This window comes from Vombatus ursinus, unplaced genomic scaffold (genome assembly GCF_900497805.2).
Source record: "Vombatus ursinus unplaced genomic scaffold, bare-nosed wombat genome assembly UNPS02006779.1, whole genome shotgun sequence".
NCBI lineage: Eukaryota > Metazoa > Chordata > Mammalia > Diprotodontia > Vombatidae > Vombatus > Vombatus ursinus.
The window spans coordinates 17,427,633-17,452,669 of record NW_020946557.1 but is presented as its reverse complement, the minus strand read 5'-3'; the positions used below and the strand labels follow the sequence as shown (position 1 = coordinate 17,452,669).

Below are 25,037 nucleotides of genomic sequence, written 5' to 3'. Positions count from 1 at the left end.
CATATGATTTTAGTGCTAGAAAGAACCTTCCATCTAGTTTCAACACCAAGAAGGAAAACTGAACCCAACAGATACAAAGTGACTTGCCTAATTCCTACCTAGAGAGGTATGGCAGACCTAGGACCAGGACCTAGATCTTTCCAAGATCATAAAAGGTACTGAATAACTTGGATAATAGATGGAGACCTGGAAGGTACCTTAGAAGCCATCTGGTTCAACCCCATGAAATTGAGGACCAGGTTAAAATGCTTGCCCATAGTCATGTAGAGAACAAACAGCAGAGCCATGGTTTAGACAGATTCTCTGATGCTCAATCCAACATTTTGGAAACTTTACATTTTCCAGAAATTAAACAAAAAATTTACATCTGGGAGCAATACAGTTAGAAATGGCAAATATACAATGTTATATCCACAATAAAGTTTTTTTTCTCATTTGTTTTAAAAAATGATATTCTTGGAGAATTTTTATACATCTGTACTATTGGCAGATAATGCTATCATCATTCCATCATATCTGAAGTTTTTCTGCTGTATGTTTTAATAGGTTTAACAGGTTTAATAGGAATTTTGTATATGTTGAACTGAAAAGAAACTTTTTAATACAGATCCACCTCAGTCTTAAGAGAATGTTCTTTCAAACAAAATTCAATGGAAAGGGAATTTTTCAAATCTTATTCAAGAGCCAGACTAATTTTAAAAAATGCTCCAAGGCACATTTCCAATTCTGCATTGTTATCAACTTACCTTTCTCGAGGAACTGCAAACCAGTACTCTGGTTGCTTTCTTCTCTTGCCGAACTGTTGTGCCATAGTCGTGCTATGAGTAGCAAAGGATTTTCGCATGGGTTTTCCCACTTTGATACACAGAAACATTGGTGGTGTCTTGCTCTTCTCCTCTTTTGATGGAAGCATATCTGAACCATGTTAAACAAATTTTTTAAAAATCCAAATACTCTAATGACATATAGGAACAATGCAGTTTTGTAGCCTGAGTAAAATAACAAGTATTTTTAATTAAGGAGTTAATAGACACTGTTTTCTTAATGTGAATTTTAAAAGTTTTCTTTTACAAGACAAAGACTTCCAATAATTTAGTTACACATACCAGATCAGTATGAAGGGACATTTTGGCAGCACTAAAATACAAATTCTCTTAGGAAACTCCTTTTTTCTAACAGCAGAACTTCACAAACTCCTAGAATAGCAATATCATAAATCTATGCTTCTGGTGGGGGTGCTAACTATCCTAATATTGTTTTCCCAAAGATTCACCTGAAAGATTAATAAAAGGTAAGGAAAGATGAAGAAATAAAATGCATTACTGCTATACTTATTCCCATATATGCTTATGGACAATATCTTGTCTGCTAGAAATAAAAGGTAAGAACTGCCTGTGGGTACCTCATCACTTGCTGTGTGGTACCCCCACACTGTAATCCACTTGCTCTGACCTAAATTTTGTTTAGTTAGAGACCTAAATTTTGTTCTTAAAAATAAAAAAGTACTGCCTGGATTAGAATATAATTGATTAGATTGTAAAAACTAAGTGGATATAATCTAAATGGATTAGATTGTAAACCCTGAGGGCAAGGACTGTCTTTTTCTTATTTGTATTTCCAGTGCTAATAAATGTTTATTGATTATTTAATAAAATGACTCTATGCTTATAAATAATGACAAGATTATAGCCTAACTCAGAAGAATCATTACTGCAGAGCTAGAAGACCATCTAGCTAGTACAATCTCTTAATTTTACAGATGATGAAACTGAGGCCCAGGGAGGCTAAGTGATCATCCTAAAGCCACATATGTAAAGATTGTCAGAAATGGGATATTGCACTGCAGAAACGAAAGAAATTTTCAGAAAACCAAACTAATCAGCCAAAGTTTCTTGAAAGGTAAAAAACAAACTCCCCATTTCTCTGCCTCTCCCCTACTCCCATCCACCATCAGCAGCTTCCTTCCACCCTAGGAATGTATGTTTTAGGTTTAGCTCCAATATATAAACTCATCTCTTAACCCTAAGCGATAAGATGCTTTATTGGACACAGGGATCTCTTTCAATGTTGGCAGCATTGCTACTGTTGCCATGTATGCAGCATTTGGAAAGTTAAGCAGACACACACACACACACACACACACACACACACACACACACACACACTCTCTGACCTACCTTCAATGGGTACCTGAATTCTCTTTAACAGCCACAATCTGATTTCTGATTTACTATCCACCTGTGCACCTTGGCAGCTCTTGTCCAAAGAGGATTCCAATGAGGCATCTAGGGACTCTTTAATTATCCTTTCTTCTGTAGATGGACCCATTTTGGATGAAAATGGCTCTTTTTCATAACCTTTACCTGGCTTCTTGCTGCCTTCAACAAATGGTTCATTTGCCTGAGGAACTGAGCTACTAAGAGTAATATCTATGCCTAAGGGAAGATTGCTTTTGCCATCACTGATTTCTGCATTTTCTAAGTTTTCAAATAACTGTGACTCTTCCTTGTTTTTATTAAGGTAATATTCAATAAGTTTAACTTTATCTAGATCTTCATGAATATTCAACATTGATTCCACATTTAGGGGAGAAATGGCTTGCTTGTTCCCTTCAGGGCCTACATCTTGTTTCTCACACATTTTTAAATCCAGAGCACCTTTCAGCTCAGTATCATACTCTGTTCTTGAAAGATCCAGTGCTGGCTGGTTCAATATTTCTAAAGTGGAACCAGTTCCTTGTGATCTGACCTTTCTAGACTCTTCTGAGTCAACAGAAAGGCATTCCTTTGGAGTTTCCTTTTTGTCACCTCCACCCTCAGTTTGGAAGGAAAGTTCTTCCAGGTCAACAAAGTCATCCTCTTCTCCTAAAAGGGAGCTTTCTTTGGTTCTAGAATCCGATGCAGTTTTTGCCTTGGAGGTTTCCTTAACGTCAGCAGTCACTGTAGCCAACTTGTTAGGTTCCTCCACGGAAGATCCCAAGGTCTCAGATTCCCTTGGAATGGTATTGCCAAAGGGCTTAAGAGGATTGTAATCTGTAGACTTCTCCAAAGGTTTTATTGACTTGGAAATTAGGGGAGTGGTGGTTTCTCCATTCTGTAGCCTTTTTTCTTTATTGAGAGACTTGAATTTACTGAATGGATTTATATCCTTCTCAGAAGCCAGGTCTTCCCACTCTCCAGGCCTGTACAGAGGACAAAGATCCTGTGGTAGGTCACTGTCAGGAAGAAATGGTGGATGCACATGGAATGTTAAAAAATAAAAGAAAAACCAAAATGGAGGAAAGGAAAAAAACAAAACAAAACAAAACACCAAACAGACCCAACTCAAAAAAAAAAAAGGATAACTAAAATATGTTAAAATGATTTTAGAAGGATGAATCTAAATCAAGAAATAACATCTTCAAAACTAAACTAAAACAATTATGTCAAGAAAGAAAAATGGTGTTGTGCACCTTAGCGGAAATGTGTGGATGGTTTTTGAAGTTATGTTTAACAAATGCAGAACATGAAATGTGTCTTAAGATTTTTAAGATAAAAGAACTGTACTGCTAGTTTTCCTAAAGGATAAGACAGGGAGGGAAAATATCCCAGTCCTAAGGATTGGGATGGGAAAAAACCCTAAATACTTTTTCTTGGTAAATATTCTAGAAACTAACTATCATCAGTTCTTTACACCTCATTTACTTAGTAAACGTTACTTGAAAAACTACTACATAATTAACACAAGAACCTTGCTAAAACGCTATCCAAACAATCAATAGCATTTATTAAGCATCTACTAGATACCAGGTTTCATGGGTACAAGGATGAAAATGAAGCCATACTTGCCTTCAAGAATATACAGTCATGTTGTGTTACAGAGCAATATCATAGGCAAAATTTCCCCAAAATAAACTTCTATTCCCTGTAATAAATCCCCTTGGGTGGAGTGTAATTTGGGGCCACCTATTGCCCAGATTTATGTTGTGATAATGTATTAGAAGCAAAGCTGTACTGTATAATATTTCATAGTTTTAAAGACTTTCAGAAAAGCATCTGCTTTTTGATCGTCTACTGCATCCATAAGATTCAGCTAAGCTTGCTAACGGCCAATTTTTTTTGTGGGGGGGTAGTCATATAAAAAGGGTTATTGTAATCAAGTAATTTTATGCCAACAGTTTGTGCTGGGTTACTTACTGAAGACCCATGTTGTTTGGATATTATCAAGTTTTGTTATAATAAACTCTTTACTATAGAGAATCTGCTTCTATAAAAACAGTAACTATACTTCTTATCCTGGTATTCCAAATTTAGTTTAATTGTTGAAAAAAAATAATTTAGATGGGAAACAACACATAGTATGAGTTTGAAGAAAATGTGCCACTATAACTTTACTTTCCATCTTCCCCAGTATCAGATATAAAACATAGTGAAGATGGAAGGCAGCTATTTTCAGGAGACATGGTTTTATTTGTATAGGGGGTAGGGCAAATCTAGATAATGTTAGCCTTTTCCTATGGCATAAGGATAAATGATCATCAGCTAAAAAGTATATCAATCTAAGATCTTTTAAGGCAGCTAAGTTCATACAGCTGCAACATAGGTTGGGAACTCAAAATTCATTGGCATCTCAGTTATCTGAAAGTACAAATTGATTTTCCCATCACCTATTATGTCATAAGATGTCTGGGTTCCCAGGCTAGCCCTCCAAAGCTTATTCAACTCATAAAGTACTTAAAGTATTAGTATCTGGACTAAGACTATATCTGAATGATCTCCAGTATTAACAAAGTATTTCCACAGACATGATCTTATTTGACCCTCACATAGATGATAAAGAAGTATTAGTGAAGTTAAGTGACTTGTCCAGGGTCACATAACAACTAAATAGCAGAACTAGTCCTGAAACCCTCATTTCTTATGTTTTTTATACATTACACTGTACACTACTAGACTGTAATTCCCATGTTGAACCACATTTCTAAGGAAAAAACTATTCAGATTATTGGCAACCCATCTCTGGCTGTCTGAGCTGCTGACTAGGGTTTTCCTGCCTCTTGTAAACTACAACATAGAAGGCAGTCTCCAAGTTTCTTCTCAAGATTTCCTTATTTTTTTTTAAACTTTTTTTTTTTTGACTAGGCAATGGGGTTAAGTGACTTGCCCAGGGTCACACAGCTAGTAAGTGTTCTGTGTCTGAGGCCAGATTTGAACTCAGGTCCTCCTAAATCCGGGGCCGGTGCTCTATCCACTGCACCACCTAGCTGTCCCCATCTTCTCAAAATTTCTGTGCCCAAGCAGATACTATACATGTCCTTTTGGAGTTTTCCTAAGAATTTTTATTGCTAGAGTATACTAGCACAAGTAATCTACTGAAGGGTGTGGGTTTTTTTCTGTATAGATATTCTAATTAATCATAGATTTCATTCTTATTTTTTTCCCTAAGGGATAATGGTGTTTTGCTGGAGCTATAAAGAATTTAATTTATGTGTATTATATTTTTAAAAGTAGAAGATTTTTATAAAACATTAATATAGAAATATATAGAAATTGGCTATTTAATGTTTAGATCTGTAATATTTAACTAACCCCTCAGCCTGTGCTTGGAAGGAGATTCTTTCTACTCTCTGAATTTAAAAAGCACATTTAATGCAGCTTATTCACTAAAACATCCCCAATTTCATGGAAATCAGAATGGCGTTTTGATTTAAGAATATAGTCCAATATGATAATGACAAAGTTGACATCTATATTTGTTAATATCTCAGATGAGCACCTTTCCTAATCTGTGCCTTCAGTTGTTATTAAGGTAATTGATTTCTCAGTTGCTATTTTCCTGGAATAAACATTATTGTGGGAAGAATTTTAATGTTCTATGTAACGTTGTAGTGGATTTATGATTTATCCAATGAATCATTCTGAAATGTTTTAAAGATCACATAAGAAAAAAATATTTACAGATCACATCACTTTTAGGTTTATGGGCCTTTTAAGTATTATGTGAGAACTATCCCATTATATTCAATTAGTTGTGTTTACACAGCACATCCTTAATTAATCCTTGATAACACTGTTAAGACATCTTTTTCCTGGCATATGCATTCTATCTGGGCTGCCATAGTTATTGGAAACAACTAAAATGGTGCAATGCACAAATGTACATAGGGTTCTCCCTCCCCTTTCCTTGGGGTAGGTCAATAATAATGGCTCTTCTGGAATTTCTAATGCCCAGTTTTTAAGTTATTTGTAAAGCACATAGAAGTTTGAAAAAAGATAGGGAAAAAACAATCAACTGCCATAATAAGGTCAATCAGCACATATCAATTGTCTGAATTACCCCTCTGTAAAAAAAAAAAAAAAAAAAAGGTGTGTGGGGGGAAATCTGTAGTTGCTTTTTCATTTAACATTAAACACTACAACAAATTTTCCCTAATTTCCCTGATACTACTGCAACAAGCGTATCATAATTGAATGACTACATAATGCCTGTCCTACTAAACAGCTACTAAAATGTGAAACACAGGGGGAAGGACCTTCTAGTTGTGGTTCTTTTTTTTGTTTGTTTTGTGTGGCATTCGGGGTTAAGTGATTTGCCCAGGGTCACATAGCTAGTAAGTTTCAAATGCCTGAGGCCACATTTGAACTCAGGTCCTCCTGACTCCAAGGCCAGAGCTCTACCTACTTCGCCACCTAGCTGCCCCCTAGTTGTGGTTCTTATAAACCTTTCTCCATACCAGGTGTTATCAAACTAAGTCAGATATGGTTGCATATATAGCCAAATACTCATGGTTCACTTCTCTGTCACCCTGATGCTATAACTGGGTTGGGGAAGAGAAAGAAATTGACTAAAGGTTTTTTACAGTACTAAGAATAATAAGATGATACTGTTTTTGTTTATTTTAAAGGTCACTGTATAAAAAACTTTTTTCTTATATTATATAAACTTTAATATTTTTAAATGAGATAAATCTGAAATAAAATTAAACATTTTCTTAAAGTGTACATCAAACTTGGTCAGAATTGAATGTAACATTTTTGCCTCCAAATGATATTTAGAAGGAGCAGCCTTTCTCTGAAGGAGTTTCAATGATATTCAGGGTGTGAATCAGATATCATAGATGAAATATTACTGATAAAAACATTTTCCATTTCGAACAAATCTGTAAACCACATCTATGTTTACAGGAAAATGCTTATAATAGTCACTATAACATCCAGCTATGGATAAAAATTTGTGGAAATAAATAATTTTGAATGAAAAAAAAGTATACTAGGAGAAAACCAAAGTTTCAAAAAGCCTCAGAAATCTGAGGATGAAAGTTATCCCCAGCATTTGTTGCAATGTAAACAGGGCCAAGCCTTGATCTTCCTCAGTTTTTTCTTGCTTTCCAATCACATTTTCAATCTAATGTTTCAAAGTCCCTATTTCTGAGGCTTTTCTTCTTCTCTTTCCCTTAAAGAAGGTTCTCTTATAAAGGAGACAAAAATAGAATAATGATGGGTGTTTGGATATACAAAGAACAGAAGGTACAACCTAGACTGTTTCCAGTCTTCTACCTCCACAGAAAAAGAACTTCTCTACAATGAGTGAGTTAGGGTTCTGAGGTAGGATGACAGTTAGGTACTGCATAGTTGTTAGTAGACAAGGCAGAGAAAACAGGATGAAAATTTACCTTTTCTTTCTGACCATCCATCCTATCCCCAACAGAACCACAGGAACTAGACCTAGAACTGCTGGAAGCAGGACCAGGGTCCTGTAGATAAAAAGGAAGGAAGTAGACGCCTAGCCAATATCTACAGTACTAAAGGAGAGGGAAATCATGAGCAGTGGAGAAGGAGGAAGCTATCTGGCTGGAAAGGCTTTATATATTAAGGTAAGTTGTGAGTAGGGCAACTAGGTGGCCCAGTCAATAGAGTGCTGGGCTTGGAGTCAGGAAGACTCCTCTCCCTGAGTTCATATTTGACTTCAAGACATGTACTAGCTGTGTGACCCTTGGCAAGTCACTTAACCCTATTTGCCCCAGTTTCCTCATCTGAAAAATGAGCTGGAGAAAGAAATGGCAAACTACTCCAGTTATCTTTGCCAAGAAAATCCAAATGGGGTCATGAAGAGTTGGGAGTATTCCTGGTTATTGACTCTGGGAAGAAAATCTTAATGATTTATATTAAAAACTGAACCACTTTTCCTGTTCTTGTTAGACATTATTCATTCAATAAATTAGAGTTCTTCCAGAATCCTTTTCTCCTTCCTTAGACCAATTTTGCTTATAAAGTAGCTGTTGTCTGAGAGAAAACAAGGTAGAAATGCCATTAAGGTATATATTTTTTTCCAGTTCTCTTTTGAAGGCAGGTGAGGGCAAGGATATTTTTGTTTTTTCTTTTTAATCCTTACCACAGTTGCCTGGCACATAGTAAGTACTTAATAAAAGTTTTTTGATTTTTTTTTATTCTTTTTTTTACATATTAACTTTCTTCCTGGATCACTAAATTTTGTTACTTTTTTCTTCTGATGGCTCAGCTTTATTCTCTTCTTGAAAATATTAAAAACTGCCACTGACAAATTCATATACAAACACTCCCAATATACTGTGGTATCTATCTCTTCTTCACAATACCAAATTCTGTTTTTCCTCCTTTGCATTTCTAAGACTCTTATACTCTCCACTCTCATAAAAATAAAGAATTCCTCTTACGATGGCAATGCATCTTTAATCTTCATGTGGGAGATATCGTTGTATAGTGCAATGGAAACAACTTCTTCCATGGGACAGATGAGCCCATATTCTTCACACCCATTCTCAATAACCAGAGGATCAGACTTGTGAGGATCAAACATGATGTTGTTAGGTGTGACTATCATGACACCTCCAACTACACCCTTAAAAGGGAAGGAAAAGAAAGATGTAAACATAATGGCATGTAGATTTCTAACTATGTAACAAGATTTTTTATAAATACATGTTAACTATTTCAATTTTTCTGAATATGGTACTCACCCCATATTTTTTTTCAGTTCCTTTATTAGGGTGTCTCAAGAAACATGCTTAAGGTTTTTTGAATGCAATATTAGATGTGGCACAAATAGTAGAAAGACACTGAACTCAGAATAATGAAATCTTTGTTTTAGTACCACCTTTGTCTTTAGTTTTGTTAACTTGTTAACACAAGTTAACAAAAGTTGTTAACATTTTGCTTAGTTTTAGTTTCCTGATCTTTGAATTAAGGGGGAATAGAGTAGGGATGTTCCTTAAGATGGCTTTTAGCCCTAAAATTCCATGATTCACAATTCATTCATTCTAGGCATCAATCAGTCATCATGCCTAAAAGTAAACATAACTGTCTTTACAATGACCATGTTTTCCTTGGCTTCCTTCAAGTCCCAGATAAAATCTCACCTTCTACAGGAAACCTTAATTTCTACTACCTTTCTTCTGTTAATTATTTCCAATTTACCCTTTATAAAGCTTGTTTATATGTTTATATTTGTATGTATAGTTGTTTGCATATTCTCTCCCTTATTAGGCTGTGATCTTTTTGAGAGCAGGGACTGTCTTTTGCCTTTTTTTCCATTTTGTATCTCCAGCACTTAGCACAATGCCTGGTGTATAGGAAGTGATTAATAAATGTTTACATTGATTGCCAATGCATCAAAACCACAGCTACTAAGAAAGGTACAGCATAAAAGAAGTTTATAATTTTGTTTTAACTCAGAAAAATGAGGCAACTTTGCCATCTGACCCCAAAGCAAAAGTAATAACTTGTCTATAAGTGAACATTCATCATTGTTTGTCCCTTTAAATGGGGTACTGCTCAATGTACTCTAGACCACCTTTGATCTTGGTGGCAGTGACAGTATTATGCAAATCTCAGTATTATAGATTCAGAATGAGAAGGGTCCTCAGATGTCATCCAGTTCAACCCCCTCCTTTTATAGCTAAGAAAAATTAGGCCTCCAGAGGTTAAGTGACTTGCCCAAGGCTATAAAGCAATAAGTAGAAGAGCTGGGATTTGAACCCAGATCCTTTGACTTCAAATTCAGCATTAATTTAAAGGAAAAAAACCCCTAACAACCTTTGCTAGATAAGGGGAAAGGTAATAAAGCAAAATAAAATACAAAAGCTTGAAGGTACCTAAATATAAAATTTGTTTCTTTAACATTCCCTGCCTCTTCTCAAGTAAGACAATTCTGGCCCCCACAACCGATATAGATCATCATTCCCTCAACACACCTGAGCTAAAAGGAAAGAAAGATAAAAAAGGCTGAATTAAGTCAGGTCTACAACCCACCTGTTGGGAAAAAGAGTTGATGTTGGTTCCTTTATCAGCAGAGTTTTGTGTCCTTTAAGGACACTAAAAGATATAAACAAACCTGACACACCCTCTCTCTCTGTCTGTCTGTCTGTCTCTCTCTCTTTGTGTGTGTGTGTGTGTGAGGCAATTGGGGTTAAGTGACTTGCCCAGAGTCACACAGCTAGGAAGTATTATGTGTCTGAGGCCGTATTTGAACTCAGGTCCTCCTGACTCCAGGGCCAGTGCTGTCTTTCTCTCTCTTAACAGGAATTTTAAAGGCAAGAAAACAGAAACACAGAAAAATAAAACAATTAGTCCAAGGTGGCTCAAAGCCACTTCTTCCAACTAGCTTGTGCCACTTCAAGAAAAGAAATGCCAGAAATTCAGTAGAGGGTAACTAATGGACTTTTGTCAAGTTGTGAGCTGGAACCTTTGGACAGAGCTTTGACTGTTCCTCAGCTGTAGTCATTTCCATCAGCCTTTTACTTTTAATACATATTCCCCCAAACAACCACAACTGCCACTTACCTTGCCATCTGTGAAGTAGCGACAGTTCATTTTTAAAAATTTTACAACTACTGGTTCATCTTCTTCAGAGGTGGATGACAGGACTCTTTCAATTGGTTTTAAGGCTTTTCTTGCTAAGTCAGCATCCTTTAAAAAGCAAATATTTCCATAATAAACAAAGAGTAAAAACAACCTTCTCTTACATTTTGTTTTGAAAATTCAAAACAACCCTAAGTTTAATAAAATAAAATTCCACTGTAGTCCCCCACATCTAACCTGCTTCATTTCCATCTTAAATGAAAAGTGACAAATGCACTACATCACTCCAAATGAAACAGATAGTGAAAAATACCCAAATAAAATGAATTTTTATGTACTTTTTAAATAAAAAGTACAAGTACCATCTTACAAGAATTGGCTAATTAAATGCTTTCAGAATTATATTAATGTGAAAGACTCCATACCAAACTCACATAGTTTTAATTTAGCAGAGATTTTTTTAACCTCTTATTTGTCTATAAGCCATCCTTTTTTCTTTCCAGTTTAATTGTGACAGACTTCTGTGATTCTCTTGTCAAAAATGTCATAGCTTATTGCTTAAGCCAATTTTAACCTTCTTATTGGGGAAATGTTGACTGTAGTCTTATCAAAATTAGCACATTAAGTTATAAAACCATGTGAGAAAACAGCTCCTAATAATACACAGAATCTGTGATTCTGGATTAAAAGATATACCTACAGGAAGTTTATCATATTCTGCATCTGATGATGAAGGAGAAATAGTAGCACCAGGACTTGATGAAGTTAACCTTAAAGCACTGGAAGGAGAGTCAGTATCTGGCACAAAAAGGACCTGAGAACAGGAATGAGGAATATGTTGAGTATGCAATTAAGCGTTGTTTTGAGTGGTTATCTTCTAAGTGCTATCTTGTTCAAAGAAGAGCGGTGTAAAATGGTTAAATTATAGCAATCTTCATGGAGGGGCTGGGTCTTCTATTAAAAGGATTTGTTCTGTAAAATTCGGCTTCAGTCAAAAGGCTGCACTTAAGGATCTAGAAGGCCACACGTGAGGTCACAGGTTCCCTACTCCTGGATTAGGATTATTATAAAAATAAATTATACATCATTTACTAAAACCTGAAATTTTAAAATAGGGACAAAAACAGAATATAAACGTTTATGTGCTGTATTTTTTCAAATGCAAGAATTAGTTTTTGGTTAAGTTAATATGTTCCTATTTTCTACTAGCTTTAAGCTCATAAGCCTGTTTATTTTTATTCGTCAAATTTATAGAACCATAAGAGTGTGCTATTTTCTATTTTTGCCAAAAATAGAAAATATCAAAGTTGGAAGAGAGCAGAGGCTGCCAACCTATGGCCCTAGGGCCACATAAATCTTTTCAGAGCTCATTATGTAGACTTTGAAAGAAGCATGGAGAAAAAAAATTACCATTATGATTCTATCAATACTATGATTGAGAGATATTAGGCCATTTAAAGACAAGTGATGGTGCTCTGCTGAAACACCAATCGAGAAAAACTTTTGAAGGCACACACACAGGACCTATCATGTAAAAAGAGAATTAAACTGTACAATCTTAATTGTCTTTCCAAATAACTGAGTCATCCAAATGTCATCCATGTAAATGAAAGTTCTCAAGTTGAAACAAACTCTTAAAAATATAAAGCAGAACTATAATTTATCAGTTCTACTCAGTATTTTAAAAGTTATATATCAATCTTTGAAGGTAAAGGAACAGTAACTGTGGCCTATTGTTAAGGACATTGGTTATGTAATTAAAGCAATAAAAAAAAAGATGCCAATTTTTCTGAACTCAAAATACAACCCTGATTAATATACTATATAATATATTAGTATACTTTAGGACTAAATGCTCTATGAAATTTCTAGGAATGGATCATTTCTCTTGAGAAAAAGTATATTGAGTTTTCTCCCATTTCAGCACTAACCTGTGTGACACAACTGGTCACAAGATAAGTATAAGGAACTGTACTAGTTAAGCTTCCCTTAAGGATTTATGATCTCTATAGCACTCATCTCTGGGGAGCTCAACACCTATGATCTCAATATTTGAGAAAGGAGAGACTGAACTGAACATTAATTCTACAGTCAATAAAAAAGCATTTAGAGTAGACCTCTAAGCTGAATCAGATTTATCCAAATGTATGAAACCATAAGAATACTAAAATAATTACCTGGCCTGGAACAATAGTGTGTGTGAAAAGCTTATTCAATTCCACAAGCTTGTTTGGAGTGATGTTAAATTTCAATGCTATTGTATTAAGTGTATCTTGGCTTCCAGCCTAAAAAAAAAATTCCAATACAAAAAGTCAAAACATTTTTGATAGAGAACATTATCTTTATGAAATATCAATATAAGCCACAGCAATACCTGCAATAATAATATATTCAAGAGAACAAGAAGATTTTTCTCCCTCTTAATTCCTAAAGAAATCACCTCAAATTAAATTATTTAGCATGATCTAATTCAGTGCTTCTGGACTTTTTAAATCCCAGGGTATATTTATGTATTTCTGAATTTTCTGTAACATGGCTTGGGGGGAGGGAGAGGACCAAAGAGGACACACAGGACCAAACAACAATTGACACTCAGCATGTCCTTCCTCCCTGGGCTGCTCCATGGTAGCTTAAAATAGAGATTTTGTCATTGAAGTAATAATTGCCTAGATCTGGTCTGGAATCTCTTTTCATTACAGCTACAAAATTCATAGCATATGAGAATTAGTCCAACTATTCTAGAAAGCAGTTGGGAACTATGCCCCAAAGGCTATGAAACTGTCCATAATCTTTGACCCAACAATTTGGCTACTAGGGGCTATACCCCAAGGAGATAAAAAGAAAAAGGAAAAGGACTTATTTATAGCAGTTCTATGTGATGGCAAAGAAATGGAAACTGAGGGGATTCCCATCAATTGGGAAATGGTTAAACAAGTTGTGGTATATGAATGTAATAGAATACTATTGTTCCGTAAGAAATGATGAGCCGGTGGACTTTGACTTACATGAACTGATACCGAGTGAAGTAAACAGAACCAGGAGAAAACAGCAACATTGTTCGATGACTAACTTTGATAGACTTATCTCTTCCTAGCAATGCAAGGATCTAAAAAAGACTCATGATGGAAAATGCTATACACATCCATAAAAAGAACTATGGATTCTGAATGTAGATTGAAGAATACTATTTGCTCTCTTTTTTTTCCTTGTTTCTTCTTTCTCGTGGTTCCTCTCATTGTTTCTAATTCTTCTTTACAACATGACTAATGTGAAAACATATTTAATATGATTGTATATGTAGATCCTATATCAGATTGCATGCCATCTTGGGGTGGAGGGAGGGAAGGGAGGGAGAAAAAGAAAATCTAGAACTCAAAATCTTATGGAAGTGAACGTTGAAAACTAAAAATAAATTAATATTTTTTTTAAAAAAATGAAAAAAAGAATTGGAAACTGAGGGGATGTCTATCATTTGCAGAATGAATGAACAAGTTGTGATATATAAATGTGATGGAATACTATTGTACTGTAAGAAATGATAGAGCGGTTTCAGAGAAACTTGGTGCAAAGTGAAGTGAGCAGGAGGAAAACAATCTAGTCTGAGTCTTATGGATAATACACAAAGATACTACAAACTTTTTTTTTTACTAAAAACAATTGCAATTTATGAATAACTATAGTCAAACCTAAAATCCTAAGGGCACTTTAGCATCTGGAGATTTTTCCACATTTATACAGATAAAATTACAAGGTGATAGGGGGTATGAAATGATCTGTAGATGATGTTGGTAGAAAGGAAGCAACTTCACATTATTAAACCTTGTATTCAGTAAGGATAGCTATAACCTGGTAATTGTTAACTTGACTAAGTAAAGTAGGTCAACTGTTATTTCTAATGTTTTGCATGTAAAAGAAATTAACCTTTAAGCCAAGTTCAAGAGGCAAACTTCATTTTATACATTAATTAAATAGTTGTGAATGTGTGTACTATTAATGTGCATAAAGCAATGTAGTATAGTGGAAATAGTACCAGATTTGGAGTCCGAGAACCTGGGTTTGATTACTGGCTCTATCATTATTGGGAAATTACTCCCTTTCTCTGAGTTTCAAGTTCTTATCTGTAAAAATGAGGCCAGTAAAATTTAAATTACCCACCTTTCAAGGCTATTATGGGGCTCAAATAACATGATGTATATTATGTGCTTTGTAAGCCTTGAAGTGTGATGTGAACATCAGTGTTCTTATTTTTGACCACTCATTTATATTTAATAATTGAATACTGCATCATGAGAACTTAGAGATCATTACTCCATCTTCTTCACTTCAATAGAAGAAGGGACAGCGGGCTAGAGAGGTGAAAAGTGACTGAATACTGAACAAAATCACATCAGTAGTAAAGAAGCAGCAAAATCAGATTATGAACCCTGAGGCTCTGATTCCAAATCCAGTGCTCTTGCCTTTAAATTAACCTCTTCTCAATGGTCCAATACATATCATTCAGGTCTACTGTTCAGTATTCTGCTGGGCAGAAATGGGCTTTAAGAATGAAAGCTTTAGAAGTACCCATATTACCAATAAAGAAAAATTCTGAGACAATGGTAAAAAGATGCCTAGGGATATCCAGGGTAACATCAGTGTTTTCAAATATAAATAGATATCTATTTCTTTGTAATTATTGGACTGACACTATGGCTAGGCACTCTAAAAGACTTGCAGAAAGATAAAATCTATGTTAAGGGTATTTTTTTCCATTCCAAAAGTCTTCTCCAAAGCTAGTATATTCTTAGTAATAAGGCAGCTAGGTGGCTCAGTGGATAGAGCACTGACCTAGTGGCAAGAAGATCTGAGTTAAAATCCAGTCTCAGACGCTTACTAGCTTTGCGACCCTGGGCAAATTACTTAACCTCTGGCCTGCGTCAGTTCCATCATGTTAAAAGGGAATATAATAGAGTAAATTGTCATGAAGATAAAATGAGATGTTTGTAGTGCTTTGCCAACCTTAAAATGTTGTACAAATGCTAGCTAGCTAGGTGGTGGCGGAGGCAGTGGTGGTAGTGGTGGTAGCAATACTAGTAGTAATATTGATGAGACCTGTGACAAAACTATAAGTATCATGATTATCCTAAATTGTATGAACACTCACAACCATGACATTCACACTTACTGTATATTCCATAGTGCCTCGGGGCTTTTGAACCACCATCTTCTTCTCTTTCTTCTCATTGGTTTTGTTCTGGTTGTCATCTAAAGGAAGAACGAATTTAAATATCCTCATTAAGATACTGGCTCAACTTTTTACAAATTCAGATCTGTTCAGATTACAGGATCCACAGGGAGCTGGACAAGCCATTTAATTCAGCCTCCCTACTTTCAGGCTAAGTAATGTCAGAAAGATGATAATCTCTCACGCTTGAAGAGTTCCAAAAAGGAAATTCCACAGCTTCTTTCAGTAAGCAGTCACAATACCCTACATATTTCAGAAAATTGTTCCTCATGTCTGACAAAAAAGGAGATATTTTGCTTATGTGAAAGAGGTAAAGATCCCAAGGTAAAGATCTTCAAGGGAAAGATCCCAAAACTTCTTCTAAAGATCCCTTATAGCATTGAGCTAAGCAAAATAGTGGAAATGACAACAGACTGCAACAGCTAGTCTTGAATTCCAGCTGTTTGATCATACACAAGTCAATTAACCTCACTAATCAGTTTCATAATTTGTAGGATGAGAGGATTACACTAAATCAGTGATTTTCAAAGCATAGTCTGAGGACCTTTTCTCGGGTTCCATGAAATCAAAACTATTTTCACAGTAATACTGTTTTAATTTCTATTATGGCAAATCTTGATAGCTATAACATATAAACAAAAGCTCTTTTTTGGGGGGGGGTCCTCAGTAATTTTTTAGAGTGTAAAAGGATTGAGACAAATAAGTTTGAGGACCACTGGACTAGATAGCTCTATTGTCCTTTCCAGCTCTAAGTGCTATGATTCAATGACTATTTCACTACCTTTCTCATCTTCACTATCTTTCTCACTGTGTCAGTATGGAGGAAATACTTTGTAAACCTTACAACCATCTATAGATATGCATTAAGTCCTCTTGAAATTCTCTACCAGTGTCCTTCTATGCTACTCCCTTAAGTGCTATCAACCAAGATTTTTATGTTCATAGTACCTTTTTCATTGGCTTTACATTTCCAGTATTTGAGATACTAATTCCTTCTTTCCATTTACAGCATTTGGGAGGGGGGGGGGTCCTAAGACTATCCTAAACCATAACAGAAAAATTCTAAGATAATAGCTCATTACAGTTTTCCTACACTCAGAAAAATACTGGCTTCCAAAGAAATACACTTGTATTCAGTGCCTCCAACATAGTAGGCATTAATAAATGTTGATTGATTAGTTGGTTGGTTGACTGGTTGATATACCTTTCAAGGTAAATTTATCCTCTACATTTCAGTGAGTGGCAAACATAAAACGGCTTTCTATTAGTGGTGATGAAGAAGCTAAAAATAGAGTAAAAGTGGAAATAATAATAATAATAATAATAATGTTACAAGTTCTAGGATCATTTTTTAAAAATGCTCCTTCCCAAGTCAGATTAATGGGTCAAAAAAGTTAAATGCAGTCAGGAAAATACAGATGACTAGCACCCCAGTTAAGCCTCATTATCTTGTCACATTCATTTTCAAAGATGAATGAGCATTGACTACTTTGATACTGGCCTGAAATTTTTTTTTCTTTTTTTAAAAGCAATTGGGGTTAAGTGACTTGCCTGGGGTCACACAGCTAGTAAGTGTCAAGTGTTCTAGTAAGTGTCAAGTGTTCAGCCTGAGGTCGGATTTGAACTCAGGTCCTCCTGACTTCAGGGCCGGTGCTCTATCCACTGCGCCAAATAGCTGCCCCATTTTTTTTTCTAAAGTCAGCCTTCACCTTCACTCTTACCTTCACTCTATATTGCTTTAAAACAACAACAACAACAACACTGATATATACTAACATACACTTTACACGTGTAGATTTCACTACATTCTGCTTTCATACCTAACCAAAAGGAAGACCACCTCGTACAGTCTGTAAACAAGGAATGCGCCTTCAAGTATGGGAAGATGCTGGACAGAGGCTGTTTTGTGTTTCTTGGGGTGGTCTTGCCATGGGGCTCATAATCCAAAACTTCAGGTAATGACTTGAAGCTTTCTCCGTGGTGATTACTGTATCCAGAAGACAGGGAGCCAGATTTCTCCATTTTCAGCCTTTGCAATTTCATTCGCAGCCGGAGCATGGCTGACTCGGTGTCTCTGGTCCAAATCATAGCAACGCTCAAATGCAAACCTCTACCAGTTAGCTGTGCAAAGTGCGGCCAGGAACCTTCAAAAAGGCTGAGACCATCCTGAGGAAAAACGGCTCCTGGACTCAAATTTTAGGCCAAAACAGTCTAGCTGCAAAGGAAGTAACCAACCTGGCTCAAGCTCCAACCTTCCAGCTAGCCCAGCTAGTTTTCACAAGCACAGTGTTGGGAAAGTGTGCGGTTAAATAGCAACACCACAGGCAAGCGGTACCAAAGACTCTACGCCTCCCCAGCAAGCCGGGGCCGAGGGTCGTGGAGATGAGCTCGTTCCAGGTGGATCAAGCCGGCCACGAGGTGGACACCGCCCTACTCCCCCTCCCCCATCCCAGATCTTGCCCCATCTGCCTAAGGGCAGCCTGAGCACTTGCTAAGCCTCTATTCGAGGAGATTCCCAGAGCTCCCCCATCACTTAAAAAATATATAGGGTCTTTGCATTTCTGCACACACAGAGACGTTTTCCTATCCTTCTAAACTTTACAACTCGACAACAGAGCTTTCACTTTCTACATCCCCATAAAGCAAGCGTAACAAATTCGCTCAGTGCAGTATTTTCATCAAACACATAAATACCTGAAGAGGAAGGAGGGTCAGGCCTGGGACTGGGATGAGGTGGGGCGGAGGAAGGAAAATGAAAAATTGTTGCTGACACCACCTGGAAGGGAGGTGTCTAAAGAGTTGCCCCTAAAACTCTCATTAACAATCTATGCTTCAAATAGGCAATGTCAAATCTTTTTTTTAATTTTTACAAAATGTGAGTTTTAAGAGTAATTTAGGAAAATAGAATTTTGCTGAGGAAGTAGAGCAGGGCGTCTCATGTGGGCATTTCCAAGTTCCTCTTTAACAAAAGTAATCGCAAAGATGCATCGCTACTCCCTAGTCATGTGCAAATGTTAGCTATAAAACCAAAATACAAAGCTTATACTTAATGTACAGTAGAAGTGTCTAGGAAACCTCTCAGAAAGGCTGTTGGGCTGTCATAAGATAACCAGATTCAGGACTGGAAAAGAACCTTAAATATCCTCTAGTTCGGATGCCTCATTTTATAGAAGAGTTCCAAGGAAGTAATGTGACTTGGTGATACCAGTACTAAGTAGGACAAGAGATGAAACCCAGATCTTCTGATTCCAGATCCCGTAATCTTTCCTAGACTGGCCTCTCTTAGATTCTCTCTCTCTCTTTTTTTTTTTAAGTCTAAAATCACCTTGAAGTAGTTTGTTGGCTTGAGTCAGCAAATCAATATAATGCCACTAAAGCAAAAAACAAACAAACAAAAAAAAACCCACACACAAAACACAAAAAACAAAACAAACAAACAAGTTCAACTCATGTGGATCACTATTCCCTCCTGATGAATAATATGTAATTCTTTTTCGAAAAGAACAAAAGTACTTAACATAACCATAGACCACATGAAAGCATGGATACTGTTAAGTAATTTAGATAAGGTGTTTCACATACTTAGCAACCACATACCATGTAAACTCTAACAGGAAATGTACCAAGAAACCCGTTTTCCATTGTTGTATTTTTTTTTTTTATTTAAAGCATACCACCTGCATAGGATAGCTTTGCAATTCCTCCCCCAAGGCTGAATTTGCTTTCAGAAACTATAATTAGAGAAAGTGAGGAGTTAAGGAGAGACAGCTATTATCAGAGATTGAGAATCTAGGAGAGGGACAGCAATTGGTAATAAAGCAGTTATGATCGATCAATCAGCCTGGGAAAGGTGGCAGGGCATGGTTGATAGAGAGAGCTGGTCTTGGCACTAGGAAAATCTGGTTTAACTGGCTTAATGACCCTGAGTAAAATCACCTAACCTCTCAGTGACTTGCACTGATAGAAGCCTTTCCTCATTGGGAGTTTCCTTAATACCAATGAAATTACAGGTCCAGGCCCTAACCTTATCATTTGGTTTCATGTTCCAGGCCCAGTAGAGGACATATGAAGACAAAAACAATGTAGTTCCTTCCATCAAGGAGCTTATGTTCAATGGAGAATAGAATATGCACATGTATAGGTATATACAAAACATAACCTTGGGGAGGAGAAGAGGGAAAAAGGCACTAGCAACTAGAAGAACTAGGAAAAGCCTCATGCAGAAATGGATTGCATACACTAACTTTTTAAAATAACAAAATAACTACAATGCCAGACAAAATGTATTTAAATAATTTCTAAAGAAAAAAAAACACTAGTATATTTGAAAATGCTTTCCTATTTGGGCTACTGACTAACATATAAAGGCAGATATGTCCATTTAACACGATTAATTGACTGATTTTAAATAGCACATATCTTTTAATCCACAAATACATTACTATCTTTAATTTGCAAATAAAGTATTAAATGACAGAGACTATATTTTTTAATTCTCTCTAAAGGACTAGGAAATGAATATGTTATAAGGAAAAGATGTTACAGAACCTATATCCTTTATGCCAAATCCTAACAGTCTAATTCTAAAGGAGAAAGCCAATAAGCTTTCTTGCCACCATAGTCCATTACTAACGTTGATTTCCTATCCAAAAATCTGAATTTCTGATCTATCATGAGTGGTAAGACAAGATTAAAATCCCCAAAGAAAGAACAGCATTGAACATTGTAATCCAAATCATCTCATCTCAGGCATTAAAAAAATTAACCACATTCATTTGTACCTTTTCCACTATTATACTATAGAAAGTCTCAGTCACAAAGAATCCTCTTCTCTTCTTCAACATCAAAGTTTATAGCTACAACCTTCTTTCGCCAAAGACTACCTCTTTCAATGCTGTAAACATAGTTTTCATAATTGGTAGGTCAATCATAGTTTATATCCAAAAACATTGGTTGCAATCAGTTCCATGAGCCAACAAGTAAGTAATGATCAGAATCCAACTTGATTTTGATCTGAATTCCCTCAGGATAACTTCTTCCTCCTGATTATAGCAACCAGGTAGAACAGAAACTATTAAATCCCTGATATGCATTTTTTCAAGCAGCTGACCTATCCTTCACCTTGTATTCCAGAAATAATACCTGTGTAATGACCATTGTCTTGTAGGAGTTACAAAGAGCATGAATGAATGAAAGAAAAGCATTTATTAACCACTTACAATGTGCAAAGCACTGCACTAAGTGTTAGGGATACAAATAGAAAAATAAGACACTGCCTACTCTCAAGGATCTCACATTTTAACAGGGGAAATAATAAATATAGAAGGTTTCAGTTGCAACTCAGATGGGAAAGAATCCCTTGGTCCGTAGAGTGCAACAGCTGAGTAGATAGTAATGTATCTTCTTTAATGTCATTCCCACGAATAAAATCCTATTTCTGCTGCTGAATCATTTGAAAGACTCTGCCAGAGACTTTGGTAGTGAGGATATTCTTTTCTAGATTTACAGAAGCAGTTAGTTGCTAGGCTTCATCTCCACAAAGAGTTGCATCCTAGGATGATGGCTTTTAGGGAATGAGATGGAAGTATCCAGCTTTAATTCCTCTCTTTCGACATTGATATAGAATTGGTTAGTCCCTTTAAAAGGTCAATTCTTCCTTATTCACTGGGGTGTGAATAATATCTTTCATGAACTGTTTGATTACTACTCACATATTAGTTGGCATTGAGGCAGAAAACAATATAATTTTAACATTGGTATTTAATTTCTGGAAAATTGATATTTGATACTTAAACTTATGATTCAACACTTTATCTGCTTTATTTAAGACAATTACCCTGACCTATTTTGGAGAAGAATAATCTTCACCAAGGATTTGGAGAAGGATTATCATCCCAAACACTTTCCCTGTAGTTCCAACAACCAGATTTCTTAGCCTGAAGTTTTTGCATTTTATTTCAAATATCAGTGCTGCCACTTCAGGCATGACAAAAGCTCCCATATGCAGTCACTAAGAATCAAAATTACTTTTTGGATCTTTAATGCAGAGGCTTACAGCTCTCTCCTGGATAGGGGAAAACTCGTTAAGTATAGATACTCCAGAGAAAAGACTCCTTTAAGTTCATATCATCAAAGTTAGCCACAATTTCATTCCACTTGTCCTTGATGACACTATCAGGATCTATTTCCTCTGGGTTTCAATGATCTGTTATAATAATCTACAGAATCACCAGATATGATCCATTCCAAACAAGTGCCAAGCACCTGACTAAAAAGATTGAGCTGAGTTTTAAAGGGAACCAAGGATTCTAAGAGATATAGTTGAAGAGGAACACATTCCAGATGTGTGCATTGGGAGTTGGGGGCAGCCAATACACTTTACTCCTGAAACGTACTCCTCAATGGAATGACACTGGCCTTCTGGCTATTCCAATTTATATTGATATACTCATGAATAAAGGAATGCAGCTAAAAATCTCTATACCCAAGGTGATAGGAGAAAGGTTTGGCATGTATATAACTTCACAGTCTGCTGAGCATGTGTGATTCAGGAATCATTGACAACGCCTTTGCTCTCTACTCATTTGCTCTCTTTCCCACTTTTACCCTCTCAGATCCTCTCTGAAGGGCTGGCTGTAGTAGGACAAAGAAGAAATGAGAGCTATCCATAATCTCTGAATCAGATAGACCAATTTTTAATGATAGAGAACATGAGGAGGAAAACAATATTAACAGACAGCTAGTTTTACAACCTATTTGAATTTGCCTAATAATAATAGCTGACATACATATATATATATAGCTTTAATGTTTGCAAAGAATTTTAAATACATTATTTTCTTCTGAGGAAATTACTATGGATATTATTATCTCTATTTTATAGATAATGAAACTGAAGCTCTGAAGGAAGTTGTGATCTGCCCATGGTTAACCAACTAGTAAGTGTTGATTATACCATCTCTCCCATAAGCCCCCTTGTCTCCTCTGACACTGCAACCAATCAGGTACAGGCTCATATCAACAAATGCCTACACTATTGTAAGAGCCTGTTAGGTGGTCTTCCTGCCATATATCCTCCCCATTCCAGTCCATCTTCCACTCAGCTATCAAAGTGATATTTCGAAAGAATATGTCATTCTCTACAGTGGTTCCCTAGAACCTTCAGGATAAAATATAAAATTCCCTGGCATTCAAAGCCCTTCAAAACCCCCTCCCCCCATCCAGTTTTTCAGTCTTCTTATACCTTACTCCTTTCCCCCCTGCCACTTCCCAGGGAATTCTGAAATCCAATGACACGTGGCTCCTTGCAATTCCTCTCACAAGATTCCATCTTCAGACTCCATGCATTTTCAGTGACTTTCCCTCATGCCTAGAATCCTCTCTTTCCTCCCTTCCTCCTCCTGGCTTCCTTGGTTTACTTCAAGACTCAGCTGAAATTACACCTTCTACAGGAACCCTTTCTTGATCCTTCTTAACGCAAGTCCTTTCCCTCTGTTGATTATTTCCAACTTATCCTGTATGTCTTGTTTGTGTCTAGTTGTTTACAGGCTCTCTCCTTAATTAAACTGTGAATTCCTTCAGAAAAGCAACTTTTTTTTGTCTTTTTTTTTTTAATTCCTAGCACTTAGTACAGTACCAGGTACATAGTGGGTGCTTAGGAAATGTTTATCATTTATTGACTTGCCTGCCTGCCAGACTGCAAGATGACAGATCTAAATTCACATATACCACTAAACATTATCAGCACAAAATAAGAGTATTTGTTAGTTAATTAGTCAATAAGCATTTATTATTTCTTACCTGGCTCCACCACTTTGGGATTTCTCTAACTGACTTTTCCACCATGCCCCAAGAATCTCATTAGTAGCATAAGCTCTTCATTCTATAAAATCTCATCAGCCTTGGTACTCTTTTGCCTCTCTGACTGGAAGGTGGGGCCATGAACTCCAAACTTCTATTTTACGGAAAAGCTCACCTCAGAAGTCTCATTTTTCACCTGGCTACATCACTTTGGGACTTCTCTGACTGACTTTTCTACCATGTCCCCAAATCAAGTATTTCCCCCCAACTCTCTGTCCACTGATTTTCAGCTTCTTTTGTATGTCAGATTGTAAGTTCCTTGAGGGCAGGGACTCTTTCTTTTTTTTCATATTGTATTAGCGGTACTTTAAGCCCAGTGCCTAGCACATAGCAAGTGCTTAATAAATGTTTATTGACTACTATGTGCCATGTAGTATCTCAAGGAGCTCACAGTCTAATGGGGGAGATAACATGTAAACAACTATGTAGAAACAAGATATATACAAACTGGAAATAATTAGCAGAGATAAAGAACTAGCATTAAGGAGGATTAGGAAAGGATTCTTACAGAAAGTGAAATTTTATCTGAGCCACAAAGGAAGTCAGGGAAGCCAGGAGGTAGAGATGAAAAGGAAGAGAATTCCAGAAATGAGGGACAGCCAACAAAAATGCATGGGGTCAGAAAATGGAATGTCTTGTATATGGTACAGCAAGGATGCCAGTGTCACGGGACTGCAGAGTTCCTTGGAAGAGAGTAAGGTATAAGAAAGGAGGAGGGGTCCAGGTTGTGAAGGGCTTTAAATATCAAATACCAAATTTCATATTTGATCCTGGAGTTAATAGGATACCACTGGAGTTTATTGAGGAGGGGGGCTGACATGTCAGATTTGTGCTTTACAAAGATCAATTTCGCAGCTGAATGGAGAGAGACTTGTGGCAGGGAGATCAGCAGGCTATTGCAACAGTTCAGGCATGAGGTGATGAAGCTGGTGGCAGTGTCAGGAGAGGAGGAAGCACATATAAGAGGTGCTAAAAAAATGACCACTGGTTATCACTGGCTACCCTTCTGACAGCCATACAAAAAAGTGAAGGGGAAAGAGCAGAAGTGTTAGAAGTATCTACAAATACACTATACCATTAATTTGATTGGTTTCTGGGCTCCTTAGTTAATGTTACTAGTAATGTAAATATATCATTGA

At 36.4% G+C, this 25,037-nt stretch overlaps 1 protein-coding gene and 1 pseudogene across 2 annotated transcripts in view; both read right to left on the bottom strand.

Annotated features, from left to right (window-relative positions):
• The window catches only part of NCOA7 (nuclear receptor coactivator 7), a 167,848-nt gene that overhangs the window by 36,281 nt on the left and 106,530 nt on the right, over positions 1-25,037 (bottom strand). The window contains exons 4-10 of one of the 2 annotated variants that reach the window (XM_027848569.1): positions 15,979-16,058; positions 12,992-13,099; positions 11,515-11,628; positions 10,797-10,922; positions 8,672-8,856; positions 2,178-3,181; positions 747-915 (exon numbers count right to left, since the gene is read on the bottom strand). In XM_027848569.1, the coding sequence (XP_027704370.1) occupies positions 747-915; positions 2,178-3,181; positions 8,672-8,856; positions 10,797-10,922; positions 11,515-11,628; positions 12,992-13,099; positions 15,979-16,058 (1,786 nt within the window). Of the gene's footprint in view, positions 1-746; positions 916-2,177; positions 3,215-8,671; positions 8,857-10,796; positions 10,923-11,514; positions 11,629-12,991; positions 13,100-15,978; positions 16,059-25,037 lie in introns of both variants that reach the window. The other variant, XM_027848568.1, reaches the window with a different exon arrangement.
• LOC114033115 lies at positions 18,382-23,883 on the bottom strand (annotated as a pseudogene).